Source organism: Manacus candei, unplaced genomic scaffold (assembly GCF_025592945.1).
Source record: "Manacus candei isolate 608988 ecotype Guabito, Panama unplaced genomic scaffold, ASM2559294v1 h1tg000057l, whole genome shotgun sequence".
Taxonomy (NCBI): domain Eukaryota; kingdom Metazoa; phylum Chordata; class Aves; order Passeriformes; family Pipridae; genus Manacus; species Manacus candei.
In genome coordinates, this window is record NW_026138105.1 from 10118915 (window position 1) to 10136498 (window position 17584).

Consider the following 17584-nt stretch of genomic DNA (forward strand, 5'->3'; position numbering starts at 1 on the left):
AAAGTGAAAGAGAGTAACATAAAACTTTATTTGACTCCAAAGTATGTACCAGTGATTTACAAAGACCATCTTTTAATACTACAACTTTAAAAACAGGTCATAATTACATTTGTTTAGGATGGACATGTTAAAAACCCATTTTACAATATTTACCCCTCATAAAAAAAACCCCCACAATATAATGATATAAGTTACAAGTCCATTTCAGAAGCAAGATTTTGTCCCCAAGTGGCCAGATATATATATATACACACACAAATATATAAATGACGTGTAAGTGCACGAGTGAACTGGGTGTCTTGGGAGGAAAAAAAGCTGTTTTCAAGTGAAGGCTGCACTACACCAGGTGTGAGGGAGGCCGAGCAGAAGCCAGGGTGGGTGAGGGCCAGGTGTCACCTTGCACACCTGGCCAGATGTGGAGGTAACCTTTCTATTTCTTCCCTTTCAAGCAATAGTTTCTTGCTTCACACAACAGGACTTTAGTCATTGTACTGCCAGTGCTGAATGCAACTGCAGAGTCAGTGGTGGTTGTGTTTCTGCTTTCCCCCAGTAGTTCTCCCAGGATATTCTGTTCTTTTCTTTTGATTTTTATAAATTACTCTGATTAGAAGATGCTAATTCTGTGAACAGAATTTTGTCCAAGTTCCCCCTTGCAGAGCTCTTTTCGTAGCGTGGCAGGTGAGCTGAGACTGCCCTTGGTGGGGGGAGGTTAAATGTGCCCTTGCTTATAAAACCACAAAACTGACAGAATTAATCCAGTTTGTCCTAATTGCATTTATGATAAAACAGAAACTGCCTGCAGCCTTTATCAGCAGACAGTCTGTGACAGTTTATTAATAGCCTTGAGTGTTCTGTGAACTAAATCTATGTGCATTGTGAGTGTGGGGTGAAGGGAACAGGATCCAGGACACGCTGCCGTGTGCTCCAGCCCACGCTCTGTCACGGGCAGTCACTCCCACCACGAGCCACGTGGCAGCACAAGTCCTGCTGCAGATGCTTTACCACCAGGGAAGGACTTGGTTGTCGCCACATCCCACTCCGACTTGTTGGTTCTATCTGTGAAACATCCCCAAAGTGCCCCCTTCTCCCCAGCCGTCCTCCCCTGCCCTCCTTCCCCTTGGATTCGTGGCCCCTCTGGTGTGGCCCAGACTTGTGCCTGCAGTCACTGGAGTTCAAGTGTGTCTGAGCACGGTCGATGCCATCGAGTGGTGACACCGGGACCTGGAGCAGCGTTGTGTCACTCAGGCTGGGCATGGATGTGGCACTTACAGCACGGGGCAGCCCTTCAGGCCCACGGAGCCCCTCGCAGTCCCGGCTCGCGGCAGGTCCACGTGCCTCCGGTTAATCAGCAGGTTCCTTACACAGCCCACATAATGAGGGAGGGGAGGTAACAGCAGCCCTGTACTGGCCTTGTCTGTCTCTGCAGATTGAACAAGGAAAAGCAGGCATTAGTCTGGCTCATAACAGGGCAGGGGATTAAGTACCTCTTCTTTGCACCAGGAAGAGTACCTCACTTGGCTTTGGGGTATTTTGTTCTGGAGCACGCCTTTCCCAACTCACCTGGCAGCCCTCCCATGGAGAAGGTCGCCCTTGTGCTGGGTGCAGGACGCTGGCTGGGTCCCACTGTGTGGTTGCCTTCTGTGTCCACATCAATTTGGATTATGTTTTTCCATTTGGTAACTTCAAAAAAAAACAACAGTCAGCGTTGCTTCCTTACCCAGGGAGCAAGTCCATCTCCACCCTCTGGCTCAGTCCAGTGCTGGAGCAGAGCAAAACTACTGACCCCAAGCCCCAAAAAGGGCTTGATGCAAACCCTCAGCACTTGTTCAATACCAGCTACATTCATGGCTGAGTTTGCTGTACAGGTGTGAATCCTGCAATCCCTCCTCCCAGCTGTGGGCTTTGAGCCCCCTGGACCCACTCAACATCAAAGCAAGTTGGGCTTTCACTTTCAGTAGGACATGACAGTCCTGGATGGAGCCAGTCCCATGGGGACATCCTTGTCCTCACTGTCTGCTCCATGACCTGGAAAAACAGTGTCTTTCCTGCCCACCAGATCTGACAGCACTAAGATCAGGCAAGGACTTTTATGAATTAAGAAATTACTTAATGGCAGCTACAATCTCCCAAATTAAATGCATACAGGTGGGGCTGGGGTTTAAATACCCGAGGAAGGGCCCTGGGCTTGCCCAGGAGGTGTAGGCTAAGCAGGAGTGGGGCAGGGTCCCAGAGCCAAGCAGTGGCTGTCACCTCACCTGCAATGGTGTGCCACTGCCCGTCACAGAGAGATGGGCATGTCACCGACGCAGAGAACTCGTCAGCCCCAGCATTTGCTCTCACAGTGACCTGAGTGGGACAAACCCGGCAGAGCCCAGTGAGCAGAGTGGGACAGGCAGAAGATGGACACTGCTTCTGAAAACCTGTGGGGAAGGCACCCTCCCACTACCTTGGTCTCCTCCATGTACAGCAGGAGATAGTGGCTTCTCCTCGTGCCGATGTGGAAGATGAGGCCAGAGGTGCTGCGGGGACGCACCTCCAGTGTCACCTCCAAGTCCTGCTCAGTCACCACTGCATTAGCTGGAAGAGAAATGCCACTGGTGAGGAGAGGGACAGGGGGATTCCCACAGGATATGTTCCACCCAGTCCCAGGGCTGTGGGAGGCAGCCCAGGCTGCTGTTGGTACCTAGGGTGATGGACCCGCCATCCACAGCGAAGAAGACCCCGCTCTCCAGTGCGCCCTCATAGCAGGGCGTCACCCCAAAGGTGCGTGAGGGGGGACCAAGGGGCCTCCCATCCAGCTGTGGGTTCCTCAGGCAGCCATCAAAGCTGAAGGCCAATGCAGCCTGTGGAGAGAGGTCACTGGATTGAGCACAGAGGGGGAAAAACCTGGGAGGCACAAGGCGATGCCATGGGAGTACCAAGCCCTTACCGGTATGTGAGCCTTGGCTTTTCCAGCTGGGACCCCTCCCACATACAAGGGGGTCTGGGCCACAAAGAGCCCTGTGGTGGCCACTGCAGCATCCTGGGCTCGCAGCCCATCGATGACCAGCTGGGCCCGGCTCTGGTCTCTGCTGAAGAAGACCTGCAAGGACCAAAGGTCAGTGCCAGGACTGGCAACTTTCCAGGTTGGGAGGAGCCCCAGGGACGTGCCCAGTGACAGGAAGGCTCAGCTCAGAGGTTCAGCCAGCCCTGGCTGTGGTTTTGTTCTCTCCTTTGCTCCCATGGGACTGCAGGTGTCCCATGTGGTATCAGGAAGCAATTACCAGAGCAGGGCTGTAGTGAGCCAACCCCTGCAGGGGCTCCTGGCACAGGGGGCAGTGATGTGGTTTGAAGAGGTCCCACTGAGCCCCGACCCCTGCTCACCGTGTGCCACCGCCGGTCCCGGTACTTGTCCCTGCTGCGGATCCGCAGCCGGCGCCTGCCCACGTCCACCAGGAAGACAAAGCGCCCGTTGGAGACAAAGAGAGCCATGAAGGAGCCCCTCTCACCCGCCACGTAGAACAGCAACCCACTGGAAGAGTTCAGCTTCACCTCCAGGGAGAAATGGGACCTGCAGGGACAGGGGGTAATGGGAGCACCCGGCTCTCCAACACCTGCTCTCCAAGCCACGGTCAGCAGGGCCAAGCTTGTGTGGGGTGGGCATGGGGCAAGGCTCACCTCCACCCAAAGGAGGCTGGGATCTCATCAAACTCCCAGCGACTGCTCGGGGCCCCCCCAAAGCGGAAGGTGCCCTTGGCTGCGCGGGGCTGGGGGTGCAGCTGGCAGAGCCCATCCTGGTCGTGGCGGCGACCCTTGGGGGCAGGCTTGCCTGGCACCTACACAACGCACACCAAGGAATGGGGTGAGGGGAGCAGGCGCCAGTAGAGGTGCTCAGCAGTGGTATGTGAGGAGGATGAGGATGTGGGCAGTTTTGGCAGCAGCTGGTACCTTGGGTTTCCTCCTGTCCTTCTTTGGAGTCACTCTGAGCTGCTGCGGCTGTTCACCCCAGAGACAGCTCATGGTGACATTGATGCTCTCCACGTTCTGCTGAAGGTCCACCACCATCTGTGGCTCTGACACCCTACACTCGGGGAGAAGAGGTCCTTGTCACCCAGAGCAGAGGGGAGGTGGGACAGGGCTGAGCCCTGCTCTCTGAAGTGGCACGGAGCTGCTCACCGCTTGACGAAGACATTCCCGATGCAGCCGGTGAGGTTGCTGAGGGCACCCGGATCTGCTGAACCCCCGAGTTGGAAGAGCTGCCGCCCGTCCTGGCGCCGCTGCCGCCGGCTGGGCCCGGGGCCTGTCGCTGTGTCCTGCAGCTCGTCATCCACGTACAGCCGGACCCTGGGGGAGGGACGAGCAGTGGGGGCTCAGCAGGTCCCTGTGGCCATTGGCACCCCAGCCCCCAAAGGACACCAGGACACGTACCCACGGGCATCGCTGTAGAAGGCCACGTAGTGGGCCCTGTCATCTGCATAGGCATTGCCAGTGGTGACTTCGGTTCCCAGCAGGTTCAAGGCCAGCTGGCCCCTCTGGAGGGACACCTGGCACGTCCCCTCCTGCAGAAAGCATCACCCCATTGCTGCTCAGCAGCCCAAGGAAGGGCCCATTTCCCCACTGCCCCCCAGGACCTCAGGGTGCAGATCTCACTGCAGTCACCCCCTGGCCCCACCAAAATTCCTCCAAGGGGAAACAGCACCATCACCAGCAGCCCCACTGCTGGGATACCCAGGGGTCCTGCAGGTGCCCACCTGGGTGGTGTGGTGGTAGAGCAGCCCCTCGCGCTGGCTTGTCCGGAAGCTGAAGCCGCTGTAGAAGTCCCGCAGCCCCGGCACGTCCTTCAGAGCCAGGGTCAGGTAGCCGTGGCCATGGACACTGACTGAACGGGCAACCTGTGAGAGATATCATGGAGGCAAGGTGGGAGCCTGGCCCTGGCGCTGCTGGGGTGCTGGGATATGACTGAGGCACTGTGGTCCTCACTGGGCCTGGCTGGTCCTATGGCCAGCCACACAGAACACCTCACCATGACCCCTCCACGCTGAGGACCTGGGGGTTTTATCCCTGTTTCTGTGTGAATGACAGGAGATGGGGCCTGTCCTGGGGCTCCCATGCTCCCCTTCCCTGACAGACCCTTTCCTCAGCATGGCTGGCCAGGCTGCCTCCTGTGCTTACCAGGAGGTCCGAGGTGCAGCCGTAGCTCACGCCGACGGTGCTCATGCGCTTCAGGTCGACATATTTTCCTAGAGCCTTCAAGCCCTTCATGCAGCCCCGGATGGGCCCACCCGTGGGGAAAAGCGCTTTCAAGCTGCCGAAGAAGCAAGCAGTGTTATGAGGACAGCCCCAGGCAGGACCCAGCCCTGGGCAGGATCTGGCCCTGCAGCTCTTCAGACAAAGTGTCTGGGAAGGAGCCGTGATGGTCATGGGTATCTCCAGTGCCTCAGGCACGAGGCTGCTCCAAAGCACCCAGCACAGCAAAGGAGGACTTGGTGATACCTCATCCCACACCAGAGATGGAGAGAGAAAATCTTCCTCCAGAGCTTAAGCAGGGCCCCAACAGCCCTGGATGTGGCTGAGAAAGGGCCAGGGCTACTAGCAGGGACTAGGGAGGGGAACACGCTGACTATCCTACCCCACCACGGTCTGGACCCACCTGGGAGGCAGCACAGCTGGGGGAACACCACCCAGGTAGTAGGAGACAGCGTTCTCCAGGGAGTTCTCCTGCTCCACCACGAAGATGGTGAGGCGCTCCAGCCGCACCAGGATGCGCTTCTTGTTATTCATTTTGAGAAGGAAAATCTGGATCTGGAGACAGAGGAGAGAAATGATCAATAAATTTGGGCCAATTATATCCATCACTGAGGGCAGCACGAGGTGTCTAGTTTATGGCTCCCGTCAAAGAACTTCTTGTAGCTCTTCCCCTGCCCCCCAAAAACAAGGGTCCATGTGCCTCCCCACCACAGATGAGGAGCTCTTCCCCTCCCAGCAAGCCTGGCAGGCACTGTCCCCTCTTACCGCTTTGTTCGTGGTGCTGCTGATGGTGAGGGAGGAGGAGTTGCTGGGTTTTGCCATCTCCAGGCCAGAGCTGAAGTCGTAGTAAAGCACCAGCTTCCCATCCCGGATGGCCAGACACAGGAACTGACCCTGGGGGGAGGCAGGATGGACACTCAGCCCCACGTCCTGGTGTCCAGGATGTAGTTGTGGCACTGAGCCCGCCTGCCCTTTAGCACCAGTGGGAGCAGGTCCCACTGCCAGTGCCCTGACACACTATGGGTACAGTTATTTGGGATTTATCTGCGAACAGTGGCCCTGTGCAGGGGCACAGGGATAACACTGCAAGCTGGAAATGCTCCTGCCCCAGTGAACCCTGGCTCAGCTTGGAGGGCCTGTAAATGGGTGCTCTCTGAGTTCTGGGAAGCCTCTCCAGAACCAGATGAGTGACTGCTGTGGGGTTTGGGTTCAGCTCTCTCATGGTGACTTTTCCCAACAGTGCAGAAATCCTGTTCCAAGCAGCCCTGAGACCTCCAGAGCCCCCCTCTCCCCAGTGTCCTGAAATGGAATGCCTGCAAGCAGGCCTGGAATTGTCCCAGCCCACCCACTGAGGGGTTAAGGCTCCCCGGGGGGGCAAGCACATGCCTGGTTCTCCAGGAAAAAGATGATGCCATTGTAGGAGACCACACGGATCTCCTGCTCAAAGCGCTTGGTTGTGCCAAACTGGCTCTCAAACTTGATCTCTGCGTAACCGGTGCCATCAAAGTAGGAACCGTCAGTCAGCCAGGGGTCTCCCGTGGACTTGGACCTGAGACAACAGGAAGAGGCCCTAGGCATCAATCCCACACCACTCCCATGGTCTGGAGCAGCTGAGGGTCAGGGTAAGTGCCATGGAGTAGAGCTGCTCCTGGCCTGGGTGCAGTGCCCCACCTTGCACAGGGTTTCTCAGCAGTGGTGTCCAGCTCGAAGGTGTGCTGGAAGTTGTACAGGCTCACCACCTCCTCGTTCAGAGTGTCCAGCTCCAGGCACCCCCGGTAGTTGGGATAGCGCAAAGCGGGAGGAGGCTGGGAATGAAACCCAACAGTTAGGGCAAGTTTGATCCTGGTTTCCTCATGTAATCAAGTGGGCTTTTCTCCCCCCCAGCAATCTCCAAAGGCATCGCTGATGCCTCCTAAAAGCCAAGCCCCCTCTCCCTGCTGACTCACCGTGAAGCTGGAGGGGTAGCCCCCCACGTAGAAGACCACGTTGCGCGGGTCGAGGTTGAGCAGCCCCTGCTCCCCCTTGGCCACGCTGTCTCCCTTGGTCTCGTGCACCGTCTGCCTCTCCACGATCACCGACATGTGCCCGTACTGCAGGATCCTGCAGCAGGGAGCAATGGTCAGGACAAGGGGACATCCCCAATGAGGAACCAACTCTGCCCTCCCTGAGCAAAGGCCCACCCCCGCACAGCTCTACTAGAAAACGGTGCATCTTCCACTGGGGAGCCCCACGCCAGTACACTGAAAGGGGCCAGCATTCATGCTACCAGCACTGCCATGAGTGAATGGACCCTCAAAGATGAAGATGAGCTTCATCTTTCCTCTTCTGCAGACCCTCCATGAATTGGTAAGAAAACATCTCCCTGATAGTTTTTCAGAGGTGTTTCAGTGTTAGTCATTTAGGGATGACTGGATGGTGGAGTCCACAGCACCTCTACAAGCTCAAGGGCCTGTCCAGGCTTGGGCACAGCACATCTGCTGCAGGGGCAGTCTCCTGCTGTGCTTTCCTGGGATGTGTCCCAACAGCCTCCTTCCTACCTATTGATGCTGATGGTGGCAAATTGCTCTCCAATATCCTCGTCGACACTCAGGGAGGCTGGTTCCTCATCGCCCAGTTTGTAGATCCACTGCACTCTGCGGTCCTTGAGCACAATGCCCAGGTAGTCTCCTGTGGCCTGAACACAGGAAGAGACAGGGCCACATGTTGACATTTGGGACAGGCAGGAGCTCTCCCTAACACTCCCAAGGCTGCACCGGACAAACACCTCCATTCCAATTCCCACGCACTCCCAGCCAGGCTGATGGCTGCATCCAGGGGCTGTTCATGTTCCCCACAAAGACATTCGGGGAGCAGGTGAGGGGCTGAAGTCGAGGTGTGATCCCCCCCCGGTGCTGCCAACATGAGCTCCCTCCACTCGCCCGCAGGGCCCCGTCTCACCTCCCTGCTGCCCAGGTACAACACGAACCGCCCCTCCTCTGTCTCGTCCTGCTGGCTCTTGGGCTCAGGGTTTTGGATGTAGAATTTGAGAGATGTGTAGGCTGCCAAATCCTGCAGGTTGCTGGGCATCCGGACCTGAACCCCTGAGCTGCCATTGAACTTCATGGGGACTTTCACCTGCAGGGAAAGAAATCCAGCCCTGTGGCACTGAACCCATTGCTGCTGCTGCTGCTGCCTGTCCGGTCAGTGCCAGCTGTACCAACACAAAGCACCTTCTGGAGTCGTCCCATGAGAAAGGGACCCTTCCTGGTGGCCCCAGAGCTCTCCTAGATACCCTCCCATGTGCATACTACTCTCAGGTGAGCCCTCCATCCCCTTGAGCCCACCTTGCTGGCAGCATTCCTCGCCTGCGTGATGAGCTGCCGGATCCGCACGATGTTCTCTGACACAGTGGCATTTTTGTTCCTCCTGTTCTCCAGGCTGTTCAGCTTCTCCAGCAGCAGTGGGATGGTGCTTTCCAGGCTGGACACTGGGGTTGGAAAGGAGCCAGGAGTTTTGGAGGTTAGCGAGGAAGGGAAATAAGAAGCTCAGGCAGCTTGAAACCCATGTCAGACTCAGCCCTGGCAGCCCAGCAGGCTCAGCACTCACCAGATTTCCTGGCATCCTCGACCGCCTGGTTCATGTCTTCATTTCGAAGGCCTCCGTACTGGTCTTTCCACTCATCCAGGTTCTTCTTCATGGTGCTCAGGGTATCTTCCACTCTTGCAGCTGTTTCATTGGCCTCAGCAGCAGCTGCTTTAGCATTCTGGATTGTCTCCTTTGTGTCCTCTGGAAAGAGAGGAGAAATATCTCTGGGATGGCCAGGAGCAGAGAGAAAGCACCCTTGGGTCATAGTCTGGGCATGAGGAAGGGAGCAGAGAGAATCAGTCCAGCCACCCCAGAACAAACCTTGGTCCCTGCCCAGCATGTCCTGCACAGACTGGAGCTGGGTCAGGAGCTGCTCCTTCCTCACACGGAGGTCAGCCAGCTTGTCCTTTGCTGTCTGCAGAGTGCCTTTAATAGCTGCAATTAAAGAAATGCACATGTTGTGTGTTGGGACCTTGGTCCGGCCCAAAGGACATCACATCCTGAGAGGAGCCTCTCTCACCTCCATTTAGTTTGGTCTGCTCTCTCCTCACAGCCTCCTCCAGGCTGCTGCTGTTCCTTTTCAGCACTTTGGAGACGGCCCCAAGATTTTCTGACATGACATTCTGTGAAACAAACATGGGACTCTGAAGAGGAATTCAAGGCTCTGGCTCTGACTGAGCACCAAATGCTCATTCAGACAACTGAAGTGGGGTGAGATAGGGAGACTCAAATATCGAGTTGGGCCCCAGCTGTGACAGAGGTGCTGCTCTGTGGCACAGAACAAAGTCCCCAAGTGCCAGAGGGAAGGGAGTTGGTTGAGGGAGTTTGGTTTTTGCTCCCCACAGCACATACCACCAAGGCCTCGCTGGCTGCCTCATCAGCATCGTGGGCTGCTTGCTCTGCTTTCTTCACAGCTTCAATGATGCTGGCGTAGGCATTGGAGGCATCGATCGCCCGCTGGATAAAGCCATCCTGGTTTGTGCCCTGGATAATGCTGTGTTGGAAGATGAAGCCATCAAATCCATGGAAAATGCTCAGGCTCTTGCCCATACCCTCACAGACAAATGCCTTTGGGATCCTCAACACACGTGCTCCAGGATAAAGTTTTAGAGGTGACACCCCACTGTTCCCCTGCCATGGTGTGGAGCTGCAGTTTCCCATCCCCAGCTCTGGTAGGAGATGGTTTAACTAGTGAGGGTCAGGACTGGTGCCTCACCTGGACAGGTTCCTTGCAAGCTCATCCAGGAGCCGGGCATGCTCCTCTGCCTGCTCCACGATGGGGATCTTGCTGCTGGCTGGGGAGAATTTCTTGACCCGCTCAGTCAGGGGCAGCTTTGCCCCATCCAGCAGTGCCGCCAGCTTCTCGTAGGCCTGCAAGGACACACGTCAGTCCTGAGGGCTGCCACCCCCCGCCCTCTGCCCATGCCAAAGTGCCTCTGCCACTCACCTCCTTTGCTTGCTCCATCTTCTGTAGGAAGTCAGAGACCTGGCCCAGGGCGTCCTTGGCCATCCGCAGGGTCTCCTGCACCAGACCATGCTGCTTTTGGAGTTCCTGGCTCTTTTGCTAGACACACAGACCCAAGGTTAGGTACCAGCAAGGCTGGGATAGCCCCCCCCCTAACTGCATGGCCAGGACTACCTGGTGAAGGTCTTACCTGGCTCTCCTCCAGGTTGTTTCGGTTCAGGCTGTTCAAGTCCTCTGTCTGCCTGGTTTTGTTCACAGCCTCGTTGAGGGCATCGCGCAGGTCCATCAGCTGGGAGCTGTGCTGTGCCAGCCGGTCCTGGATGCTGCTCACCAGGTCCTGGTTGGACTGCCAGCGGGCGTGCAGCTCACTCCTCACCCGATGCAGCACTGGGGATGGGACAGAGGAGATGAGAACTGTTGCTAATTCATCCTCCTGTGTTAACAGGCTCTTTCTGTGCTTGGCTGCCTTAAAGCCTGGTTCTGGTCTCTCTTGGCAGGTATCAAGGCCAGAAGTGACCATCTTCTCTCCCTCCCTCCCCCAGTGCTGGTGAGAGAGATGGGATCTCTGTCAGAAAGATGCACAGCTATGCCTGAAAGGCTTCAGATGATGGAGAAACCCCATCTGAGGCCTGTCCCAGTGTTCGATTACTTCCCCTGTAAAAAATTACTTATTTCCAACAACAGCCAGTTTATAATTCCAGCTTTCAGCTGCTGAGTTATGTTTTGCCAGGGCCTGTTAATCAGAAGCGTTCAATTCCCACAGTGCCACCGTGCCTGGTTATGCAGTTGGGCTCAGTGCCCTCACTCCTGCAAGGATGCCCTCAGGACAGTGGAGCTACTGTGGTGCAGGCTGCTGGTTATTACGTTGAACCCCTCTCCTGGGACAGCAAATATGAAGAAAAATGATGTGACTTATTCACAGCCACACGTAATGTGAATACATCACATGATAACGCTGACTCCTTGTTCTAAGTGTTGTCATTTTTGGTCACCAAACAGAACTGCCCAGTTAGTTCTGCTTTGAAATTCAGAAAAGAAATAACAAATGACCCCATTGCAGTGCCACAGGAAACTCCTGTAAAATTTTTTTGGGGGTGCCTGGTTATTAACAGCACTCTCTAAACATGACCACAATGAGTAGCGTCCTCATGGGCTCCAAACCATAAATGGCCACACCCAGTGGGATCTGTGCAGCCCTGACCCATGACACCGAGCTGGACTCACACTTCTGAGCCTCCTCGTGCTCACGCTTTGCCAGCTCCTCCTGGCTGCCCAGGCTGCGCTCCCTCATCTCCCTCAGCATGCTTTCCACCTCGGCCATCTTCTGACGGAACTCCTCAGTGGAGGTGGTGCTGGTGTTTGCTGCCCCAAATCTGGTCATCTGCCTCACCAGGTCTGCAGAGAAATCCAAATTCCCCATTAGCATCAGTCAAGTTAGGCCCTGCATAATTCCCTGGGATCTTTCCCCTCTTACACCACCCTCACAAAGAGCCAGCTTTCAAGCAGCACTCAGAAATCACAATTGTTTGAGATCACCCGAGACATTGCCCCACATTTCTGCCTCCTTGGCCAGGAGAAGGTAGAAACTACCACTACCAGTAACATGTGCTACATGCAAAGCACTGTTCTGTGGCTCTACCTTCTCTCCCAGATCCGGCCACTCTGTTTTGCTAAATCTCTCCTAAAGCTGTAGTGCAGTTTGCCCCCATTTTATGCATTTGAATAACATTTGTGCAAGTTTAATGTGTTTTTTCCAAAGACTGTGCTTAGCCAAGCAGCTGAGATCCACAAAAACCTGGTCAGAGTAAAAGCAGGAATTATGCAGGGATCTTAATTTCATTTTTATTTCCCCTTGTTCTTTCCAAGGCTTTTCCTAAGTGATGAAGTACTTAGTGGTGGTTGAAACCAACAGCATGCCATACCACAGGAAAAAAACCCCAAAGTGAAGACCCTTCTTCACAGACCTGCAATGTCCCTCTGGATGCTTTGGATGTGCAGCAGGAGCTGTTCCCCCCTCTGGTGGGTCTCCTTCGTGTTCTGATCAACACGGATCGCTTCTCTGTGAGTCATGGTCATCTACAACAAAAACATGGGCTTAGCTGAAGAATGAGATGACATTTTATGTGATCTGTCAGGAAAATCATGTGATCAGTGGGAAAGCTGCTTCCAAAAGGCACACAAGGCTCGGGAATGTGCAGCTCTTGAGATTCATGAACCAGAACAGCCTGCCCTGTGCTGCTCTCCTGCCATGCATTCAGTGATGGTCTCATTTAGCACCTTCAGAGAAGCACAGGCAGTAAATGCAGCTCCAGTGCAAAGACTCTGGATGCTGAAACAATCCCCAGACCACAGAGGACAGCACTGTTCTGTGCTGTTAGCACAGGAAAAGCCCCAGAGCCTGGATCCAGGCCCAGCTGGGTCCTGACCAGGATGTCAGGGCTGCAGCCTGGCTGTTTGGAGCACAGATGTATGTACACAGAGGGGCAGTCTGTCTGTGCAGCTGTCTGGGGAAGTACATCATCAAGTAGAGATTTTTCCCTCTCTCTTAGATTACAGGCAGGTAGCTTACAAATCAAATCAAATTAAAGCAAATCTTGCTTGGTTTTAGACTGTATATAGACTGCATCCATGATGAACCCAGATGTTTTATGTTCCTTCCTTGTACGCTCCTTCTATAAATGACATTTGATGGAATTTAGTTTTACTGCTTAAAGTAGAGCCACCTCAAAAGAAAGTAGTAAATCAAGAAACAACCATCAATATCACATCATGTTTAACAGCTCCCTAAGGGAGGAATGCAGGTAACCCAGCTTGAGCACCTAAGCTGGAGAATGTGATACCAAAGTTTAGTGGTAGTTGGGCAGAAGATCCACCAGCCTGAACTGGGCTCCTCAGAGCCTTCATTTTGGTAAAAGGAGGGACTTGTGCTCTGGCCAAGGAATACCCTACTTTGTGCTGCAGTGCATTCAGGTCCTGTGTGAGATCCATGTTATCATCCTCCAACTCGTCAGCCCTTTGCCTGATCCTGCTCATGGCTCTGTGGGACTCCCGGAGCTGGTTCTGGAAAAAAAAAAAAAAAAAAAGACAAAATCAGGCCAACAGGTCAGGGAACATGAGCACAAAGTGATGTTGAACCTTCCACGCACAGCAATGGCCACTATCGTGCTGTTGAGGCCGTGGAGGCGAGCCCAGGCGATGGAGCTGGCGTTGAGGTTGACCAGCTGGCCGCGGATGGAGGGGAAGGACATCTCGATGCTCTGCAGGTCCTCCAGCAGGAGCAGGACACAGCTGTCACACACTGCCAGGGGAACGGAGTGGTCAGCACAGGCCCTTTCCCAGGCTTCCCTCACCTCCTTCCCCAGGACTGCAGGATACAGACCTTCACACCTCACGCTGTCGGGGCTGTTGGCCACAGGGATCTCGTACTTGTGCATGCAGACATCACACTGCTTCCCCGTCAGCCCGTTGGAGCACGTGCACTCCCCGGTGCGTGGGTCGCAGGAGCCCCCTCTGCACTCACACTCTGCAGAGTTGAATAACAGGGAAAGGCCCTTGGCATCATTTTGTGTTTATTCCAGCTGTGTTTATCCACACGCCGCTGCTGAGGGTTTCCCTGCACAACCCAGGCCCTCCAACAGCAGCCAGTTGTTTTCCACCTTCAACAACCAGACAAGGACACGTGCCACCAAAGCCCCGTCCCACTCCCCCACGCTGGGACCCCACACTCACTTGTGCAGCCGCTCTGGCTGAAGCCCCAGTATCCCGGGGCGCACTGCTGGCAGTGGGAGCCGCTGACGCCGGGCAGGCAGCTGCACTGCCCACTCTGCTCGTGGCAGCTGCTCCCCACAGCGCCCACATCACAGTCACACCTCTGGCAGCCCGAGCATCCCTCGAAGCCGTAGTATCCCTCCTAGGGAAAAGCAGGACAGAGGGTGCCCTGTTCAGCAAGAGGGCATGAGTGCCTCCCTCCCGGGGGCAGTGATGTGGGACCTCAGCCTTGCTTTCTCAGTGTGTTTTGACCACCACAAAACTCACAGCAACATGGTTAAAGATGTGGAGCTGCAGTAAGAACCCAGACACATCACAGCACTGCCCTGCAAACCTGCCCTTGCCCTGCAATTCTCATGCTGGATGTATTCACAAAAATGGGGTTTACTGCAGTTTCCCAAAGGATACTACATTCCTGCCCTGGCTGCAGTGGAACGCTGCCTCCACCACTTGCTGACAGATCTTTAACAGGCTTTTGCCTATGGGCAGCTCATGCAAATCCAGACTTCACCAGATGGCTGCCCCTCATCCCTGTCCCCAGGACAGGCACCATCCCAGTGCACAGGTGACCCTCACCTCACAGCGGTCGCAGTGCAGGCCTGTCACTCCAGTCTTGCAGAAGCACTGGCCAGTTCGTGGGTGGCAGGAGTCAGTCCCACAAGGTGAACAGTTGCACTCTGTCAGGGAAAAATATACCCAGTATTACACTAAAGACCCTGTCAGCCTCTCACAAAACTTATTCCCAACAAGGAATCCTATTCCCCCTTATTTATCACAGTCAGAGCAAGACAGAGCCTCTCTCCTCTTGGATTTGTTCCTCACAAATTATTCTCTTGACACCTGCCAGGGCAGCCCGCTTTTGTGAGCTGCACTTGGGTTGTTGCTCTTCTGAGGGAGAGAAGCAGTGCTGGAATGGGCTGTGCAAACCCATGCTCCAGAAGGAGCATCAGCATCACTGTTGCAGTAGCTGCTCCACGGCAAGACCCAGCCTGGGTGCAGTTTTGCATTCGGGGGTGGATTGGAAGTCATGATGCTGAGGGCAGATTTTTTTCCCCACGGAATTACAGAATCAATTAGGTTGGAAAAGACCTCTGAAATCATCAAGTCCAACCTACGACCTAACATCACCACGTCAACCTCCTCGTTATTGTCTGGGATGCTGCAATGCGCGCGCCCAAGCACGTGACTCACTGGGACAACGCACAGCCTGGCTAAGTTGCTGAGCACATCCACAGTCAGTCTGCCCAAGCTCCCCTTCCCCCAGTGCTTGCTGCCTGCCCCACAAGGCAGCAAGAACTCACGTGTGCAGTTCTTGGCTACCACAGCGTCCCCGTAGTAGCTGGGGGCGCAGACCTCGCAGTGCGCGCCGGCCGTGTGGTGCATGCAGCCCGAGCAGGCGCCCGTCAGGGAGTCACAGCTGCTGAACAGCATGTTGGGATCCGTGTTCCCGCTGCAGTCGCAGGGCTGGCACGAGCTGCCGATCACCAAGGGATTGCCATAGTATCCTGGGGCACACCTGGAGAAATACAGCGAGTTAAAACAGCATGAAGGCATCGGGGGATCCCGAAGCTCATCTTGCACAGTGCTGGAGTTGCACAGTTGTAACAGTGTGAGCATCCAACACCTGTAACTGCTGCAGCCCTTGGGATCTCAGAGCACTTTGTGCTTTGCCTCACAGTACCTTTATCACAGACTGCAAGTCAAGGCAAAGCACAGCTAAGTCATACACCCACAGTAACACAGTATTTCAGCAGTGGACACAGCAATAGGGCATTTTCAGGCTGGAAAGGACTGAAGGAAATGCTGTCGGAACAAAGCACACAGGGGCAGAGCCAACCGTTTTCACTGCAGTCCTTACTAGGACAACTTCTCCTCTGCCACAGCAGTGGCTGCACAGGATTAGTGTGTCTGAGGCTCCACAAACGTGGGTGCCATCACCCTTACCGCTCACAGTTGGGTCCAGTGTAGCCAGGCTTGCAGAGGCACTGCATGTTGGAGCCCTTGTTGACACAGCCAACGGCAAAACTGAAACGATAAGGGGTACACAGGGAGGTTGCAGTTACCCCTGACATGGTGCCAGGGGAGCTGATCACTCATTGTGGGCCATGGACATGGTTTGGAGTCAAGGACAATGGCTGGCATTGGGAGACCTGCCACTGCCAAGCCAGTGCCCCAGTGGAGCACAGCATGGTTCCCAGTGGTTAAACAGTGAGGTCAGGCAGGGAATCCCATCCAAGGGTGCTTACTTGTTGGAGGCAACTGAAAGAGGGCACGGACACCCAACACACTGCAGGGGCTCTTGGGCAGAGGGGTTGCCCATGTAGCCATTCTTGCATCGCTCACAGTGGTCTCCTTCTGTGTTGTGCTGGCAGTTCTGCAAGGAAAAGGCAAGCTTTAGGTTCAGCACTGACAGTAAGAAGTGGTGGACTGCACTAAGAATTCTCCATTAGGATGCCTCTTTCCCAGAACTGCCTTGTACCCTACACTGACCCGGACCATCCCTTAAATGGCACACGCAGCTAATGCCCCGACTCAGGCACCGTCCTGGCAGCTCAGTATGTGAAGACCTCATAACTCCAAAATATCCTACTGCTTCACTGTTTACTTACAAGGCATATCCCAGAGCCTGGCAGGCACTGATCTGAGTGGCCATTGCAGTGGCAGGGGATGCATTTTCCCAGAAAGAGCCCCTTGGTGTCCCTGTAATAACCTGGAGCGCATTCCTGAGGAGACAGAAAAAGTTGGAGATCTGAAAAACAACTTAATACTTTCGGGAAAAGCAAAGAAACTGATTTGATTTCCATGACAAAATTCCCACAGGGTTGTACTGATAGAGAAGAGATTAAAAGCAACAATGAAGATTTTTCAGTGTAGCTCCTTCCTGCTCCTCATCACCAGGAGATAACTGACCAGACAGAAGGACCTATTCCAAGGTATTGCAGGCACATAATTTTGGTCTGCAACACTTGAATGATTTCCCCATCATGCCCCTTCCAGGTAGATGCAGCTATTGAACATCTCCCAGGTGCACTGTGTTGTGGTAGGAGGGGAGCCTGGGAGACGTTCCTTCCTTTGGAACAACCCGAGCTGTAACTTCAACTGAAGCCCTCAGGAGTCAGCTCAGAAGCTGGTGCCCTGGCACCACTGCTTTGCACAGCCATCCAAACCCCACAGCTGCCACCCACACCAAGCACGAGGGGTTGCTGAGACCCAAACCATGACTGTTTGACTGCCCTCTGACTGGAACAGCATGCCCACTTTCCCCCTTACCTGGCAGGAATCTCCCTGGTAGTTAGCTGGGCAAAAGCACAGCTCCACGTTGCTGGCACGGATGCCTGTAGCTGTGTCTGTTGCCGTCTCCAGGACCACACGGCGCAGGGACATGGAGGAAGAGAGCTGGGAGAAGAGTGCCCGGATCTGCAGCTGTTCCAGGTTTGCCAGCACCATCATGAGCTCCTCTCTGGACACAGGGTTGTGTGTCTCTGTGTGCCTGAAGTTACCCTGATGGGAGAAGACCTAGCATTACTGGCAGGAAGCACAGGCACCTGAAAATCCAGCCCA

At 54.8% G+C, this 17584-nt stretch overlaps 1 protein-coding gene across 2 annotated transcripts in view; it reads right to left on the minus strand.

Moving 5' to 3' along the window:
• Positions 1–52: 52 nt before the first annotated feature.
• LAMA5 (laminin subunit alpha 5) overlaps positions 53–17584 on the minus strand; it is an 87213-nt gene continuing 69681 nt past the window's right edge. For both annotated transcript variants that reach the window (XM_051803490.1, XM_051803489.1), the window contains exons 41-80: positions 17294–17524; positions 16633–16746; positions 16270–16397; positions 15968–16048; positions 15325–15539; positions 14600–14700; positions 13985–14165; positions 13635–13778; positions 13402–13553; positions 13205–13315; positions 12220–12331; positions 11480–11650; positions 10446–10642; positions 10238–10354; positions 10007–10161; positions 9643–9784; positions 9311–9413; positions 9112–9225; positions 8812–8991; positions 8550–8692; positions 8164–8340; positions 7764–7900; positions 7173–7326; positions 6898–7031; positions 6613–6775; positions 5992–6120; positions 5630–5781; positions 5152–5284; positions 4731–4871; positions 4408–4538; positions 4156–4323; positions 3928–4060; positions 3658–3815; positions 3364–3550; positions 2930–3082; positions 2684–2843; positions 2447–2577; positions 2256–2346; positions 1561–1680; positions 53–1420 (exon numbers count right to left, since the gene is read on the minus strand). In XM_051803490.1, the coding sequence (XP_051659450.1) occupies positions 1266–1420; positions 1561–1680; positions 2256–2346; positions 2447–2577; positions 2684–2843; positions 2930–3082; positions 3364–3550; positions 3658–3815; positions 3928–4060; positions 4156–4323; positions 4408–4538; positions 4731–4871; positions 5152–5284; positions 5630–5781; positions 5992–6120; positions 6613–6775; positions 6898–7031; positions 7173–7326; positions 7764–7900; positions 8164–8340; positions 8550–8692; positions 8812–8991; positions 9112–9225; positions 9311–9413; positions 9643–9784; positions 10007–10161; positions 10238–10354; positions 10446–10642; positions 11480–11650; positions 12220–12331; positions 13205–13315; positions 13402–13553; positions 13635–13778; positions 13985–14165; positions 14600–14700; positions 15325–15539; positions 15968–16048; positions 16270–16397; positions 16633–16746; positions 17294–17524 (5799 nt within the window). In that variant the 3' untranslated portion in view covers positions 53–1265. The remainder of the gene's footprint in view (positions 1421–1560; positions 1681–2255; positions 2347–2446; positions 2578–2683; positions 2844–2929; positions 3083–3363; positions 3551–3657; positions 3816–3927; positions 4061–4155; positions 4324–4407; positions 4539–4730; positions 4872–5151; positions 5285–5629; positions 5782–5991; positions 6121–6612; positions 6776–6897; positions 7032–7172; positions 7327–7763; positions 7901–8163; positions 8341–8549; positions 8693–8811; positions 8992–9111; positions 9226–9310; positions 9414–9642; positions 9785–10006; positions 10162–10237; positions 10355–10445; positions 10643–11479; positions 11651–12219; positions 12332–13204; positions 13316–13401; positions 13554–13634; positions 13779–13984; positions 14166–14599; positions 14701–15324; positions 15540–15967; positions 16049–16269; positions 16398–16632; positions 16747–17293; positions 17525–17584) is intronic.